The following is a 13,851-nucleotide window of genomic DNA, read 5'->3' as shown; positions in this document are numbered from 1 at the left end:
AAAAGCACATGGTAGGGTACCGTTCCTAAATGCATCAAAAAAAAATTGCGAAATCCAGATTCCAGCCGGCCCGTCAATCTATTGGTCTGATTCTGGCGGCCAACTTTACGGACAGCAACTTTGTGTATTCAGATTGAGGTTATCATTTGTTGACTTGTGATTGTTACGGCTATTAATTTGGACTTTAATTTGGTTTGGAGCAAACAACTCCCGGAGGATTATAAGACCTATTTAGTTAGAGTTGTGTTATTACAACTGTTACAATGGCTTCAGAGAGTCAGATAGAGACATCTGAGAATGATTTTAATGATGCAGCAAATTTAACAGAGCTGTTTGACAAGGCTTTTGCAATGTTCAATAAAATTAATAAGACTGAAGAACCCACAAATGGTTCTAAAGTACAGGTAATATTTGTCTGTTTTTCGTCTCTAATTTAAACTGTAATGCCTTTGACAAGTTTTTAACATTTATAATTATGCTGTAGGCTGACATTAAAAGAACAATGAATATGCTTGAAGATGCAACAAAATTGGTATCAATTGTAGATATGTTCAGCGATAATGAATCCTTTGAGGATGTTGCAACAGAAAACATTAAATACTTTTTACTGCCTGCCTTGCTTGGCACGCTTACTTTAAAAATATGCAATATTGATGACAGAATGCATATTGTAAATGTAGCAGAAATTTACTTTGTAGACTTTTTAAAAAGAGTCAAAGATTATGGTTTGACGGACATTCACATCCCAGATATTAACAAAGGCAGTGATACAAGCAAAGCTTCTGATGAGCGTATAAAGTCAAATGCTGAAATGATAACTGAAATGGTTAGTAATTTTCATTTAGAATTTTTTCTTAAATATTCTTTTGATAAATGGAGAAATATGGAAGTTGAAATATTATTTTAGGTGTTAAAAAGGAACACAAAATTACAACGTTATAAAGAACAGAAAGAATTGGAGTCAAAACTGGAAGTATTGCAAAAGAATTTGTCAAATCCGAATATTGATGATGAGATAAAAAGAGATTATTTTGTTACATTGATAAAGCTGTATGTATCCTTGACGATAGATGAGCTGGGGTCTATAGCTGCAGAAAAGCCTATCTTGGAACATATGAAGTTGATGGATAAAACGGAAGCTACAAGTTCGCATAATTCCAATAAACATAAATCATCTAGTGCAAAATTACAGCCAATCATTATTACCAGAGATGAATTACAGAAGCAAGTTTATGGAGCAGGTTATCCAAGTCTTCCAGTTCTAACTGTGCAAGAGTTTTATGACCAAAGAGTCAAGGAAGGAGAGTAAGTATATATATTTAATGCTACTTTTAATTTGATCATCATGCTTGATTTCAAACAAATATGAAAAATTTAGTTGGCCTGACCCAGCTCAACGGAATCAGATGAATGCGCGCTCGCTACAAGACATGGCAAGCAGCGAATCAGGCAGTCGTACTCAAGAAGAAATGGAAAACGAAGAAAAAGAAGAAAAAGTGGAAAAGGACGATGAAGAGTTAATTCAACAAATGAGAGCTATGGATGATTATAAAGATACCCATCGCCGTGGATGGGGAAACCGTGCGAATAGAAGTTAAATATTTCTTATTTTCATCATTCTTAAAACCATGAGTATTAGAGTATTACTAAGACTCATCCTATTAAGCACGTTTTCTTATATATTTCATTTTATAAAGCCTCCCTGTATTGTTTTATAATTGTATTTATATAATGATATTAAGCTAAGATTAGCATTTATATTTGTCCATTATAACAAATACAATCGTCAAGATTTAATGAAAAATAATAAAAGAATGCTGAAAGAGCGTAAATTAAAAAGATTCATATGTGTACACGTGTTGTACGAAATGTGTCGAAAGAGCGCGTAACCTTCAAAACCGCATTTAATATTATATCCTGCAACTATTCATACCTGCTGACGCGTGCAAGCATGTAAATATATAGGTCCCCACTCTTCGGTTCTAAGAGTGAAAAGGATATTTCTTTGAAGTGGTTGTGCATTGGTGTATGTATTGAGCAAGGTGTGATCATTTGGAAGATGGCGCCCAGCCCTGAGTTTGAGAAGCGCAGGTGTCACTTGTAGTAAAAAAAAACGTGAGTGTGTGTGCAACAGGTTGTTGAATATTGTTGTGGCTGCGAAGGGAGTTGTGCAAACTGCAAGAACGGGGACGAACAGAAATAATTATATTTACATGTCAATATATGTGTATTTACAAAACGAGCAATTTGGTCAAAAGTAATTTAATTCGATTCGAGTGCCCTTTCGAAAAGCAATTGATGTTTTTTGAACGTGGACGATTTAGCGATCTTCAGCATACGATGGGTGCGATTCCACATCGTGATTGGAATATATTACGGCTTCTCAGAAGTAGATAGCCTCGAAAAATGCTTAACATTCGTGTCTAATCCCGTTCAGTTTCCATTAATAAAAATTCGTTCTACGTAGTTGAAGAAATTGATGAAAACAGTATACGCGTATACATATATATATATATATATATATAGAAAGAGTGAGATATATCTGTTCATTTATATGTATTACAACTTTTTGATGCCTTTTTTTCGGAGATAAAAAAAATAACACTGATCTCCTAATACAAAAATTATTTTTGGCTTACGATACTAAAACACGTCATTGATGTATTCATTAAAGAAATTTTTTCAAAAATTTTAAAGATCCATTCATAAACATATTGATACATATTTATACGGCTTATTTATGTAATTGTTTGCTTTGTGAGGAGGTTATGTTTCGTAATATTTTTAACGTGTATTCATCTTAAATCAAATCATCTTTTGCCTTTCTTTTTTAAGTAGTTGTCTTTATACATTCGGTTTGTTTTAACAACAGTCTAGTAGTGTATAATTAGCATATAGTTTTGGAGTTTTTTAAGGGGATAAGGATCACATTTGCAACAGTTGCCTGACTTTAAAGTGTTTTAAAGTTCCCTTAAAAACTATAACATATTGAGAAATAGACTATAGATCATAAGGAAACTGAAGAGAATGTAGTGCTATGAATACGAAACTCCAAAATTTATTACATTGGTTTTATATTCTCTTGTTTTGGTTAAATTGCTTACATGCAAATACAATCTCTTTTAGATCAAGAAATTTTGTCACTCATTTTTGATGAGTTATGCCAAAAATGGTTCTGTTTGGTTGAGAGTAATAAAGATATGCTTTCAGGCACTGCAAGAGTCTAGTTAATTTCTGACCAAGTTCAACATTCAATAATAAAAAAAATGGATAAAGATCATGGTGCTACTTATGGTGGTGGGGGTACAAATCTCCAGGAATACTGGGAAGAATATCAGAAAATGATTGAAGAAACTAAAATACTAGAGGATTATCTTGATGAGGAATCTAGTCCAAGAAGCTATGATGGTTTTGTTAATTAATTTTTTAATGTTTATTTTACTCTTATCAGATAAGTGTTTAATGTTATGCCATTTAATTACAGAAGGAGAAGAAGAGGCTGAATGGCTACGTTCAGCTGGCTTAGGAGAATTAACAGAAGCTTGGAAGGAAGGAAGGGAAGTTCAGCCTGAAGAACTTGGAGCAGCTTTAAGGCCTTTATCTAGAGCTCAGGCAGAAGTTGTTAAGCGTCGTGTTAGATCTTTAAATCATACTGTCAAGCAACGCTTTAATCAAAGACAGCGTGTGAAAAAACCAGATATTAGAGATGTTTTTAAGGATGTTGAGGTAAAGTTTATATGTAAATATTTCAATTTGGAAGGAAGCACAGCTATTGGACTTGTTTTATAAATACAATTATGATGCATTGTAGGTATCAAGTACTGGTACTAGATCTCGAAGTGCTACACCAGATTCTTTAGATTCTGTACCAGGAGCTTTATTAGAAAGTACATCACCTCCATCACCACCTACAGTTAGTAGTACCATTGATAGTCATCATTCAAAGTAAGCAGGTGTAAAGATAAATGCAAGAAACTTTCTCTACTGTAAGTTAATTATTGAATAAAATTTATAATTTTAGTGTTAATGTTCCAAGCTTTGTGTCAATATTTCACCGAGCAACGAATGAAAACAAGGAAATAGTACGTAGAACACCAAGTGCCCCTACTTCAGGTCCTAATTCAATGCCTGCTGCTCCACCTGCTCCAATACCGGTTCAAGAAATATTCAGAAGAACAGGTCACTGGTCAAAGGGAGATGTTGCAAACGATTCTGGTAATTAAACACTGACTCATATGAGTTTAAAATGAATACTTAAATAATTTAATAATGAGTGCGTTCGTTTGTAGAAGGTATACAATTGACTGGGTATCATAGATTAGGAACAATTCATGTTTCAAGGCCCGCAGTACAGAGACGAAGTGGTAGCGATCCTAGCGAAGTTGCAAATACAACACATTTGGACGTAGATCGTACTTCAAAACGATCTTCAGTCAAAGAATCAACATTACGGTATTATATTTAGTGTTAAAATGCCTTTATTAGATAATTATCTTAAAGTTTATTAACAGAAGAAGCTCGGGAAGTCATGCAGCGGTAACACGAAGTCACAGTAGCTTATATGGCCTAAGCAGACCAGCTGATGAAAATTTGATAACCCACCCTCTTAATCGTACTTCATCACATGGGCATTTAAGTTTTGAAGAAATGTGCAGAGTGAATGAAACTGCGTCACAATGGACTTCGGAGAGCCTTCCGCCTGATAACGATTATTCGCGTCAAGGTGTAGAATTATTGTCACAACGCGATCTTACCAGGCTACAACCACTTTTGTGGTTAGAACTGACTGCAATATTTGATAAATATAATATACCTCTTATTAAACGAAAGCCTAATAAGCGGCGCCATAAAGGTAAAGAATAATAATACTTACTGCGCATATAATTATGTTGCAAATTTTAGTCATTAATGAATACATTATTTTTTAGCTGGCAATTTATTTGGTGTTTCTCTCTCGACTTTATTACTCAGAGATAGTCAACTTACGACCGAAGAAAGTAATATTCCTTTAGTATTCCAAAAGATTTTTAATGAACTGACAACACGGGGAGTTAAAGAAGAAGGTATCCTGCGTGTTGGTGGTCATAAACAAAAGGTAGGCTATCTGGACTGATTATGTGTGATGAATCTTTAATTACCAGATGATATTTTCTTGAATAATTAAACAATTTTTTAATTAAAAGGTTGAAGCGATTTGCACAGAATTAGAAATAGACTTTTATTGCAAGCCTAAAGAGATGGATGCATTATTTAAACGTACGACGTGTCATGATTTATCAGCTGTATTAAAAAAATTATTAAGAGACTTACCTCAGCCTCTTCTTACGGTGGAGCTTATTGACGCTTTTTATCAGAGTCATGGTTGGTTAATGCACGAAAATTTATATACAGTAGAAGTTATTCTATAATAATAGAGTATTTACATATTATTATTATTTTTGTTGTAGGTGTTAAAAATCCAAATGACGTATCATATTCTTTAAATCTGTTAATACTGATGTTGCCGATTGAGCATCGGTGCACACTAAAAGCGCTACTGACTTTCCTGAAGCTGATTGTTGAAAATCAAGATTCAAATAAAATGTCGATACATAATGTTGCTATGATAGTGGCTCCGTCATTATTTCCACCGCGTTATATTCATCCTGGTGATAGAGCAGATTTAACCGCTCAAGTTAATATGGCAGCAATATGTTGTCAAGTGACAGAAGCTTTACTTAACAATGTTGATAAGTTATGGTATGTACCGACAGAATTAATTAATCAGTTACGCCGGCAGACTCAAGAAGAACGATATCGAAAGTATAAAAAAAAGTATTATTAGAAGCAATTAAATTGCATATTCATGTACGTACACTATGAATGAACTTCACGTGGCCTTTTTTCTTCAGGCTGTCCTATTTAAACCAGACGGCTGAGCAATGCCTAAGGAAAGGGGAAAATTGGAAAATGTTTCTAATCAATGCCTCTTTCCTTGAAATAAATCAGTAGATAATGGTTTCTGGACCGTTAGATTTTTTTTAAAAGCACGCAAATTAACAGCTTTGGAAGTTATTCAGCCATTTGATTTATACGAGAAAGCCTGTATATCAATAACAATAATTTCGGTGCCTAACTTCAATCTCTATGTTAAATACGTAATGTTTATTCACGTTATTACGAATTACTGGGATGGAAGCAGTTACATTTATTCTTGTGTATCTACGATTTTATAATAAACATTATGTTTCATAACTATTTGATAATAGTTTACGCTCGTGTATCGATGGCATATATGTCTAGTGCAATAATTTTTTAGTTTTGTGTGGTGCAATATAATTAATATGACTAGGTCTTACCTTTTGTATTAAATAAGTTTGGTTCGTTTTTTAAAAGAATTTCTCTTAGAGAATCATATAGCAATAAATTGCTAATAATAGAGTTTGTCTCATTATAACTCATAGCTTAATAATTTTTAAAGAATCTAATTTTCAAATATTTATTATACGCGAAACCTTAAATAAAAGTTGCGGTATCAAGCTTAATTGTTTTAAAGCTTAGCAATAAAATTTGAAAATTTTGTAGTAATGATATTTTATGTAATATTTTTAATGCTCTTCTTGCTATTATATTGCATAGTTTACAAATACTGCTCAATAGCTCAGTTAGGCATAACTATTCGGTACATATTAACTACGTTTCTGCGTGCACATAGCATGCGTGCTATTTTAAATTTTAAATCTTGTTATTACTCTTTTTATTTATTCGTAAAAAATTACATTTTTAATTGTAATTTTATAAACCTCATTTTTAAGTAGTTGTGTTTAAAACACAATTCCTTTTATTATATTATATTAATGTACTATTCAGTTTTTTTTAAGGATAATAGTACATAAATACAAATACTCACAATTAATTATCACAAAAAGATATATGTACAAATTTCTTTTCAATTTTGTTGTGATACTTGTACAAATTTAACATAATTCAATTGAAATTACTTTAACGAATTTTTCTAAAAAAAAAAAAAAAAAAATCAATTATAAATTAACAATGCACATGGCATTATTCCTAATAATCAAGTTTCCATTATTCTCGTTAATGTTTTAAGACGGCTCTTTTTTACTGTTTCTTTGTAGGCATTTTATATTCATTATTCTAGCCAATACGCCATATTACCTTAAGAATTTGTATATATAATTTTTACGTAATTTGTTATAATTGCATAAATAAAGTGCCAAAGAAAAAGACTTTTATTGATTTATTCTTTTCTGCATGAAAAATTGTTCTACAAGTATTTTAATTTATCATTAGTTTACGCTATACTTTATAAATTTTTAAAAAGCTATCACTAATCTTGTGAAACATGTCATTGAAGCTGTAATTATGTACAAAATTACAGAGTATAATAATGTGACACACCCTAGATGTATAAATTAATTGCGTATTTTCTTTCACACTTCTAATCATTCTAGAGTGGTTGGGAATGGCTCAGTCACTGATAAATCTGAAAATAAATTATTGGTAGAATTAATTTGATACTAGAGTGGAATTTTTTTTATTAAAATCAAAGATAATTGATTTTTTTGAGCACTAAAGAATAAAGTTGTTTTAGTTGGATTTTTCACTATATTTTTAAGTACTTCGGTAATCTTAAAAAGAGTAAAAAAAATTTTTAATTGATTATTATTTCATATTTTTAATAGTATCATCTTATGACAAATTTTAATAAATATGAATTAAGAGCGATACCACTATTTTTTAGCCGAGTGTATGATTATTTTGTAACTCACCGGTTTCGTTGATGATTTTTATCTCTGGCATTATAAAAGTTGCCGATTCCGCCATCTTCCAAAAATAGACAAACATGCATAATTATTAATCTGATAATCCTGAAACAAAATTATTTAAAGAATATAAATTAACATACCTGTTCTGGCAATTGTGTAGTTGTTCCCTCTACATTTGTTTCAGTTTGTGAGGGGGTATACGTTTCAGTTTGCGAAGGGCCAGATGTTTCAGTTTGTGAAGGGCTAGACGTTTCAGTTTGTGAAAGGTTAGTCGTTTCGATTTGTGAAGGGTTAGACGTTTCAGTTTGCGAAGGGTTAGACGTTTCAGTTTGCGAAGGGTTAGTCGTTTCAGTTTGCGAAGGGTTAGTCGTTTCAGTTTGCGAAGGGTTAGACGTTTCAGTTTGCGAAGGGTTAGTCGTTTCAGTTTGCGAAGGGCTAGACGTTTCAGTTTGTGAAAGGTTAGACGTTTCGATTTGTGAAAGGTCAGAGGTTTCAGTTAGTGAAGGGCTATACGTTTCAGTTTGCGAAGGGTTAGACGTTTCAGTTTGCGAAGGGTTAGTCGTTTCAGTTAGTAAAGGGCTATACGATTTAGTTTGTGAAGGGCTAAAGGTTTCAGGTTGTGTAGGGCTAAACGTTTCAGTTTGTGTAGGGCTAAACGCTTCAGTTTGTGTGGGGCTAAATGTTTCAGTTTGTGAAGAACTAGACGTTTCAGTTCGTGAATGGCTAGACGTTTCAATTTTTAAAGGGCTAGGCGTTTCAGCTTGTAAAGGGCTATACGATTCAGTTGCAGTTTCTGTTATATTAGTCGTTGCAATACTAATTGGAATTCTAGTTGTTTCTTTAGAAATATAAGGCACCGTCACTGTAGGCTCTAAAATAATTATAATTAATTGATTAATTTGTATATAATTTCTATACGGAAATTTAGAATTTTTTTATTCCTTACTGAGTGTCGTAGTAAGCTCTTTTTCAGTTTCATTAAGTTTTTCCGGATGTCTAACGTTTTGTTTATCAGTTACAATCTCTTCATCAAAACTTAAATCTGCAAAAGTTGCAATAAATTTCCGTCAGCAATAAGTGGTAAGAGTTAACGTATGTATCTTATAAAATTTTGTTGAAATTGTTTGAAATGAAAGAGAAAAGTGAGAAGACGGGAAACGTCTTCCATTTTCATTACATATTTATAAAGGGTCTTACTTATTTGACAAACAAATGGTTGTTTGCTACTACAATCTAATCCATAAAAATGAGGCTTCGTATGATCTGTCCTATCCAAATTGAGGCATTTAGAAGCGCTCGCCTGATAGTCAAGTTGTTCGTTTATGGTTACCCATGGCGGAAAACCAGTAGAATCTTTCTTTGTTTCGATCCTTTTTCCACTGTGAATCCATTGCCATTCGTTACTTCTATCTTGAAAATGTCCACCCATCCAAACGTGAGAAATCTCTGCGATAAAATATTATCAAAATCAGAAGTTTCGTATTTGTGCAATTGAAAAAGGAAATAAATTTTAAAATTAAAAGATTCTAATTACCTTTGGGATGATCGCCCATAGCTTCAATGATCACATTGGTTGTATGAATATCATTTATGTATGCAAGAACACTTCCAGTTTCTTGGCAGTATTCACGGCTCTCTTCCCAAGTTTTCTCAACCGGATTAATAATGTATGTGCTCTGGTTATAAGTAAATTCCACCGGTTCATTTAGCCACTCTTCTTCCTCGTCCTCCGGATCTATAATTTTTCACGCTCCTAACTAATTCCATCGAAATTTGCTTTGCAGGAATTTATTTTTTAATTTTTTATTTGTGTACGTGACTGATTATATATAACTATAGTGTGAATAATTTTTCTTAAGAATCGTGTATCTGATATAATTTGAAAAATGTATTTTCTTTTTTTCTCATAATTAATACAGAATGTTATTATGAGGTTTAAATCTAAATGTTTGGACTTTTGGGATGGCTGTACTTTGAGGTGAAGCCGGCACTTGTTAATATTTTCCAACATATCAAGTACTTGTTTGAAGACCGAGTTATTAGGTCGAGTCGTGAAATGTTTAGAGGGCATGCGTATTTTATGAAAAACTACCCCTAATAAGGGACAGCCTAAAAGGTAAGCAGATTAGATGAAATTGAAATACTAATTTTAGTTATTCGCTTACATTTTTGGCAAATAAAGTCGCGTTTCCTATCACAAGCAGTTTCAACGAAAGTGCTGCCATTTCCTAAGTGTCTATCGAGGAGCAAGCATCCATCTTTCATTTCAGAGTAGCCGTTTTGCCACGGTGGATATCCTTGGGTATTAGTTTTATCACTCAACGAAACACCAGTAGCTATCCATGTCCACCCACCATAGGAATAATGGGCGCCGATCCACAGATTCTCAAAATCTTAAAAATTAGAGTGTTAGCACTATACCCTCAGTAATTTTCTAATTAATCTTTGTTAAATTTACCAGGTCGTGCTTTGGTCATGCTATTGCTAATTATTTCGATCGTATCCGGGTTGTCCAAAATGGCTAATCTAGTGCCGAAAGATCTGCAATAGAAAGCTGCCTCCTGCCAAGTCATCCTGGCATGATACAAGATGTACGTATACCTGTTCAACGAAACCCAATTGGACGGTACAGGTTTCCGGAGCACGTCGTCGGGGTCTGCTCAATCGATAATTCAAATGTTTATTATTTCATTCTGAAATATTAGCTGTGTGGAAAATAGCTAGAAAGGATAAATTGTCCAAATATTGAGGCACCGAATCTCCTTCATTAAGATATGCTACTTTTTATACGGTTTTGAAAAGACAATTTTTCATATTGCATTACAGTGCAAAATCGTTATACAATTATTATTTTCTCACTGTAATGTTTACGCAATGCATGTTACAATGGAATTATGCGTATTTCGAGATTCTTGTAATAATAGATTTGAAATAATTAAACCTATGGTAATTGTAAATATTATACAGCGTGGAATAGCAAATTTATCGATTCTGCATTATTATTTTAGAACATTGTCCTTAAAATTTAAATAATTGCTGTATCGCAACCGAGAAGATTTTGTGCTTTTATATTTTGGCAATCTTTAAAACGTGACTTTTTTCCTTTTTTGCTGGAAATATTGCACGGAAATAAAAATCAATTTGAATGCAAATAAATAAAAGTAGAAATTTATAAGAAAAAATTAATAAATCGTGCGAAATGAAACAAAACTGATGAATACAGGGTGTTCCACAAACGATGGCTATGCCAATACCATCGGATAGGGGACAAAATCTAAGTAAAAAAGTTATAAAAACTTTTTTGCTAGCACCCTTAGTTAAAAAGTTATTTGCAATTAAAGAATCTCGATTAGAGTAGCCTTTCTTAAAGAGGAAGATTGTTTTGGTCGCATTATAAAGCCGAAAATGCTAAGATTTTGTGAACTAAAATACTAAGAAAAACACAAAGCCAAACATCCACTTGAGCCTATGAAGTGGTTGAAGGCCGATCGGCAGTTTCGAGTTTGAGCGCCATAAATACAATCAAAACATAAACACTGTCGAGAAAAGCTATAAGCTAAGATTGAAACTTTTGCAATTTTCGTTTAACGAATTAATTATTTATATTTTTGAATTGTGCGTATTTTTACGATGAAAATGAGTCCAAGCGCAACATAATTACGTCAATTCTAGAGTTAATTAAAAGTTTTAATTGATTAATAGTATCGCTAAAAATAGTCGTAATTATGTCATGTTTGAACTCATTTTCATCGGAAAAATACGTACAATTCAGAACCATAAATAACTAATTTGTTAAACGAAAGTTGCAAAAGTTTCAATCTTAGCTTATAGTTTTTCTCGAAAGTGTTTATGTTTTGCTTGTTTTTATGGTGCTGCTTGCACTCGAAACTGTCGATCGGCCTTCGATCACTTCATAGGCTCAAATGGATGTTTGGCTTTGTGTTTTTCTTAGTATTTTAATTCACAGAATCTTAGCATCTTTGGCCTTATAATGCGATCAAAACAATCTTTCTCTTTAAGAAAGCCTTATGTAATCGAGAATCTTTAATGGCAAATAACTTTTTAACCAAGAGTGCTAGCCAAACAGTTTTTAAAATTGTTTTGCTTAGAATTTCGTACCCTACCCGATGGTATTGACATGACCATCGTTCATGGGACACCTTGTATAACAGGATTGATAAAATTAAGTTAATATATGAGTGACGTAGTAAACCATTGGGAAGGTGCAAACGGACCGCAACGATATATATGTATACATATATCGCTTTTATTGATTCGCCATGCTTCTTGCGATAAAAATTGGACACGGTCTTAGGAACAAATCTTTTATCTTAACGTTATAAAGACTGAAATAAAATTAATTTCATATGCAGGGCTCAAACTCTTATGAATTATTTTATACATTGAGAAAAATAGCAGTTCAAGCGAAGAGCAATTTTCGCATTAAAACAATGAACAAAATTTATTGACATAATGAAAAATTAATTCATCGTTCCAATGAAAAATTGCTTATTAATTGCAGATTACTAGAAAACTTTATCTCCGAATAGTTCATTTGGTTAACCGGTTTTAATATAAAGCAAGAAAAACATATTGCTTTTCTGCTTCATCGAGCAGCTTTCGAAGTTTCGAGAGAAATTCTTCAAACAAGAAGGAAAAAGATGGCGAATAAAAAAAGATGATTTTGGAAAACATGAGTATAATTATAGTAAGGTAATGAGAAGAGTTTAGGGTCGCTTACTTTTTTCGCAAATAAATGAGCGTTGCAGTCGACAATCCAGATCGACGAAATTTGGGTGCGAATGGGCACGGCGATCTATTGCTAAACATTCTTTGGCAGGCCTATCAGGTTTCCTGACCCAAGGTGGATACCCCCTAATATCATCTTCCATAGGTATCTGTAGATTTCTTTTGGAGCTCGTTCTATCGTAAATCCACATCCATGTAAAGTTGGTTCGTCGACCTCCCAGCCACATATCCTCCAACACTGACATTACGTTCAATATTTTCGTGATTAATCGTTCAAATTGCGCCTCTCATTAATGCCGTCTGTAAGAAAATATCGCGATCCTCGCTCACTCTTACCTATATTCGAATTAGCAATCGCTTCAGCAGCGAACATGGCTTTCTCCATATTGTCTAAAATTGCTAGCTTCGCATTATAATTCGTGCAAAGCATACGAGCCTCCACCCACGTGACTTTCTGAGAGAAGAATAAATATTGCTTCCCATTCAAATAATATAACTCTACCATCGACTGACCATCGTCTTTGGCTAAAATGAAAAAATTATGCTTTAACGACCAATCACTCGATAGATTTGATAACTTTATTATTATTATTTAATGAAAAATAAGTAAATAACTTACAATTATCGTTCCAAAGACCATTTCCGGCCCATCCAAAATTTTCATCACCTATTATTTACAATTAATCAAATGTCTAGTTTTATCTTTAATGACCTTTGAACTTGCGCAATGTATAAAATAATTGACCAACTTACTTTTTGACGTGGGAAACGTGAAGAAAAATACGAAAGATACTATTAAGAATCTAAAAGACATTAAAGACTTCATTTCATTGAAACTGATATTTTCTAAATTAAATCTAATAACTACGCGATGAACTTTATCAATGAAATTTCCCAATCAACACGATATGTACTTGCTGCTTGCTTTTCAATGTCTCCTACTCTTATGCGATTGAGATTTACGTAGAGTCGTTCTAGTTTCACCGTAGTCTATAAAACATCGCCATCCCCAGTGCAGTTTTATACCTATTTTTATAGGCTACCACTATGCACGTGATTTGTGACCTTGATCTATAATGATTAATCAACATTGAGAATAACGACGTTTTATGGTTTAACAAATAAATCTTGGCAAAGTTTCGGTTCATAAAGCGCACATTCGTTCCGTGTGCACACCAATACAGCAGCATCGAGGTGAGAATATGTGCATGGTAGTGTATATATGCATACGATCACAGTATTATCTCCTATCGACACCCATGTCGTTTTGAGTAGATCTTTTCGTTATAGCTATACACACCCCCCAATAAATTCTTACGTCATTGTACTTCTG

General features: G+C 33.0%; 3 protein-coding genes across 9 annotated transcripts; 2 read left to right on the top strand and 1 right to left on the bottom strand.

Annotated features, from left to right (window-relative positions):
- Nucleotides 1–122: 122 nt before the first annotated feature.
- Nucleotides 123–1,839, top strand: LOC136784252 (immunoglobulin-binding protein 1-like). The gene is made up of 4 exons (XM_066744823.1): nucleotides 123–404; nucleotides 485–826; nucleotides 908–1,305; nucleotides 1,379–1,839. The coding sequence occupies exons 1-4, from the start codon at nucleotides 264–266 to the stop codon at nucleotides 1,596–1,598; spliced, it is 1,101 nt and encodes a 366-aa protein (XP_066600920.1). The 5' UTR covers nucleotides 123–263; the 3' UTR covers nucleotides 1,599–1,839.
- A 124-nt stretch (nucleotides 1,840–1,963) lies between these two features.
- Nucleotides 1,964–7,084, top strand: LOC136784248 (rho GTPase-activating protein conundrum-like). Of its 7 annotated transcripts, none has more exons than XM_066744814.1 (10): nucleotides 1,964–2,115; nucleotides 3,211–3,408; nucleotides 3,485–3,726; nucleotides 3,812–3,945; nucleotides 4,022–4,215; nucleotides 4,290–4,452; nucleotides 4,512–4,852; nucleotides 4,929–5,095; nucleotides 5,184–5,361; nucleotides 5,448–7,084. In XM_066744814.1, exons 2-10 carry the CDS (start codon nucleotides 3,267–3,269, stop codon nucleotides 5,822–5,824), a joined length of 1,938 nt encoding a protein of 645 aa, XP_066600911.1. In that variant the 5' UTR covers nucleotides 1,964–2,115; nucleotides 3,211–3,266; the 3' UTR covers nucleotides 5,825–7,084. The 7 variants fall into 7 exon arrangements, with proteins under 7 accessions (XP_066600911.1, XP_066600910.1, XP_066600909.1 ...); XM_066744813.1 differs by having other exon boundaries at nucleotides 1,964–2,215; XM_066744812.1 differs by having other exon boundaries at nucleotides 1,964–2,344.
- A 141-nt stretch (nucleotides 7,085–7,225) lies between these two features.
- Nucleotides 7,226–13,517, bottom strand: LOC136784247 (uncharacterized). Its single transcript, XM_066744809.1, has 12 exons — nucleotides 13,272–13,517; nucleotides 13,138–13,185; nucleotides 12,855–13,043; nucleotides 12,511–12,756; nucleotides 10,228–10,425; nucleotides 9,935–10,162; nucleotides 9,304–9,504; nucleotides 8,967–9,215; nucleotides 8,716–8,811; nucleotides 7,910–8,640; nucleotides 7,773–7,827; nucleotides 7,226–7,486 (listed from the first exon to the last, which is right to left on the bottom strand). The coding sequence occupies exons 1-12, from the start codon at nucleotides 13,342–13,344 to the stop codon at nucleotides 7,446–7,448; spliced, it is 2,355 nt and encodes a 784-aa protein (XP_066600906.1). The 5' UTR covers nucleotides 13,345–13,517; the 3' UTR covers nucleotides 7,226–7,445.
- Between the last annotated feature and the right edge of the window lie 334 nt (nucleotides 13,518–13,851).

Source organism: Prorops nasuta, unplaced genomic scaffold (assembly GCF_024137725.1).
Source record: "Prorops nasuta isolate Cenicafe-Biocafe unplaced genomic scaffold, Cenicafe_Pnas_1.2 PNAS00050, whole genome shotgun sequence".
Taxonomy (NCBI): domain Eukaryota; kingdom Metazoa; phylum Arthropoda; class Insecta; order Hymenoptera; family Bethylidae; genus Prorops; species Prorops nasuta.
The sequence above is the reverse complement of the archived record's forward strand: the minus strand, read 5'-3'. Positions and strand labels throughout refer to the sequence as shown.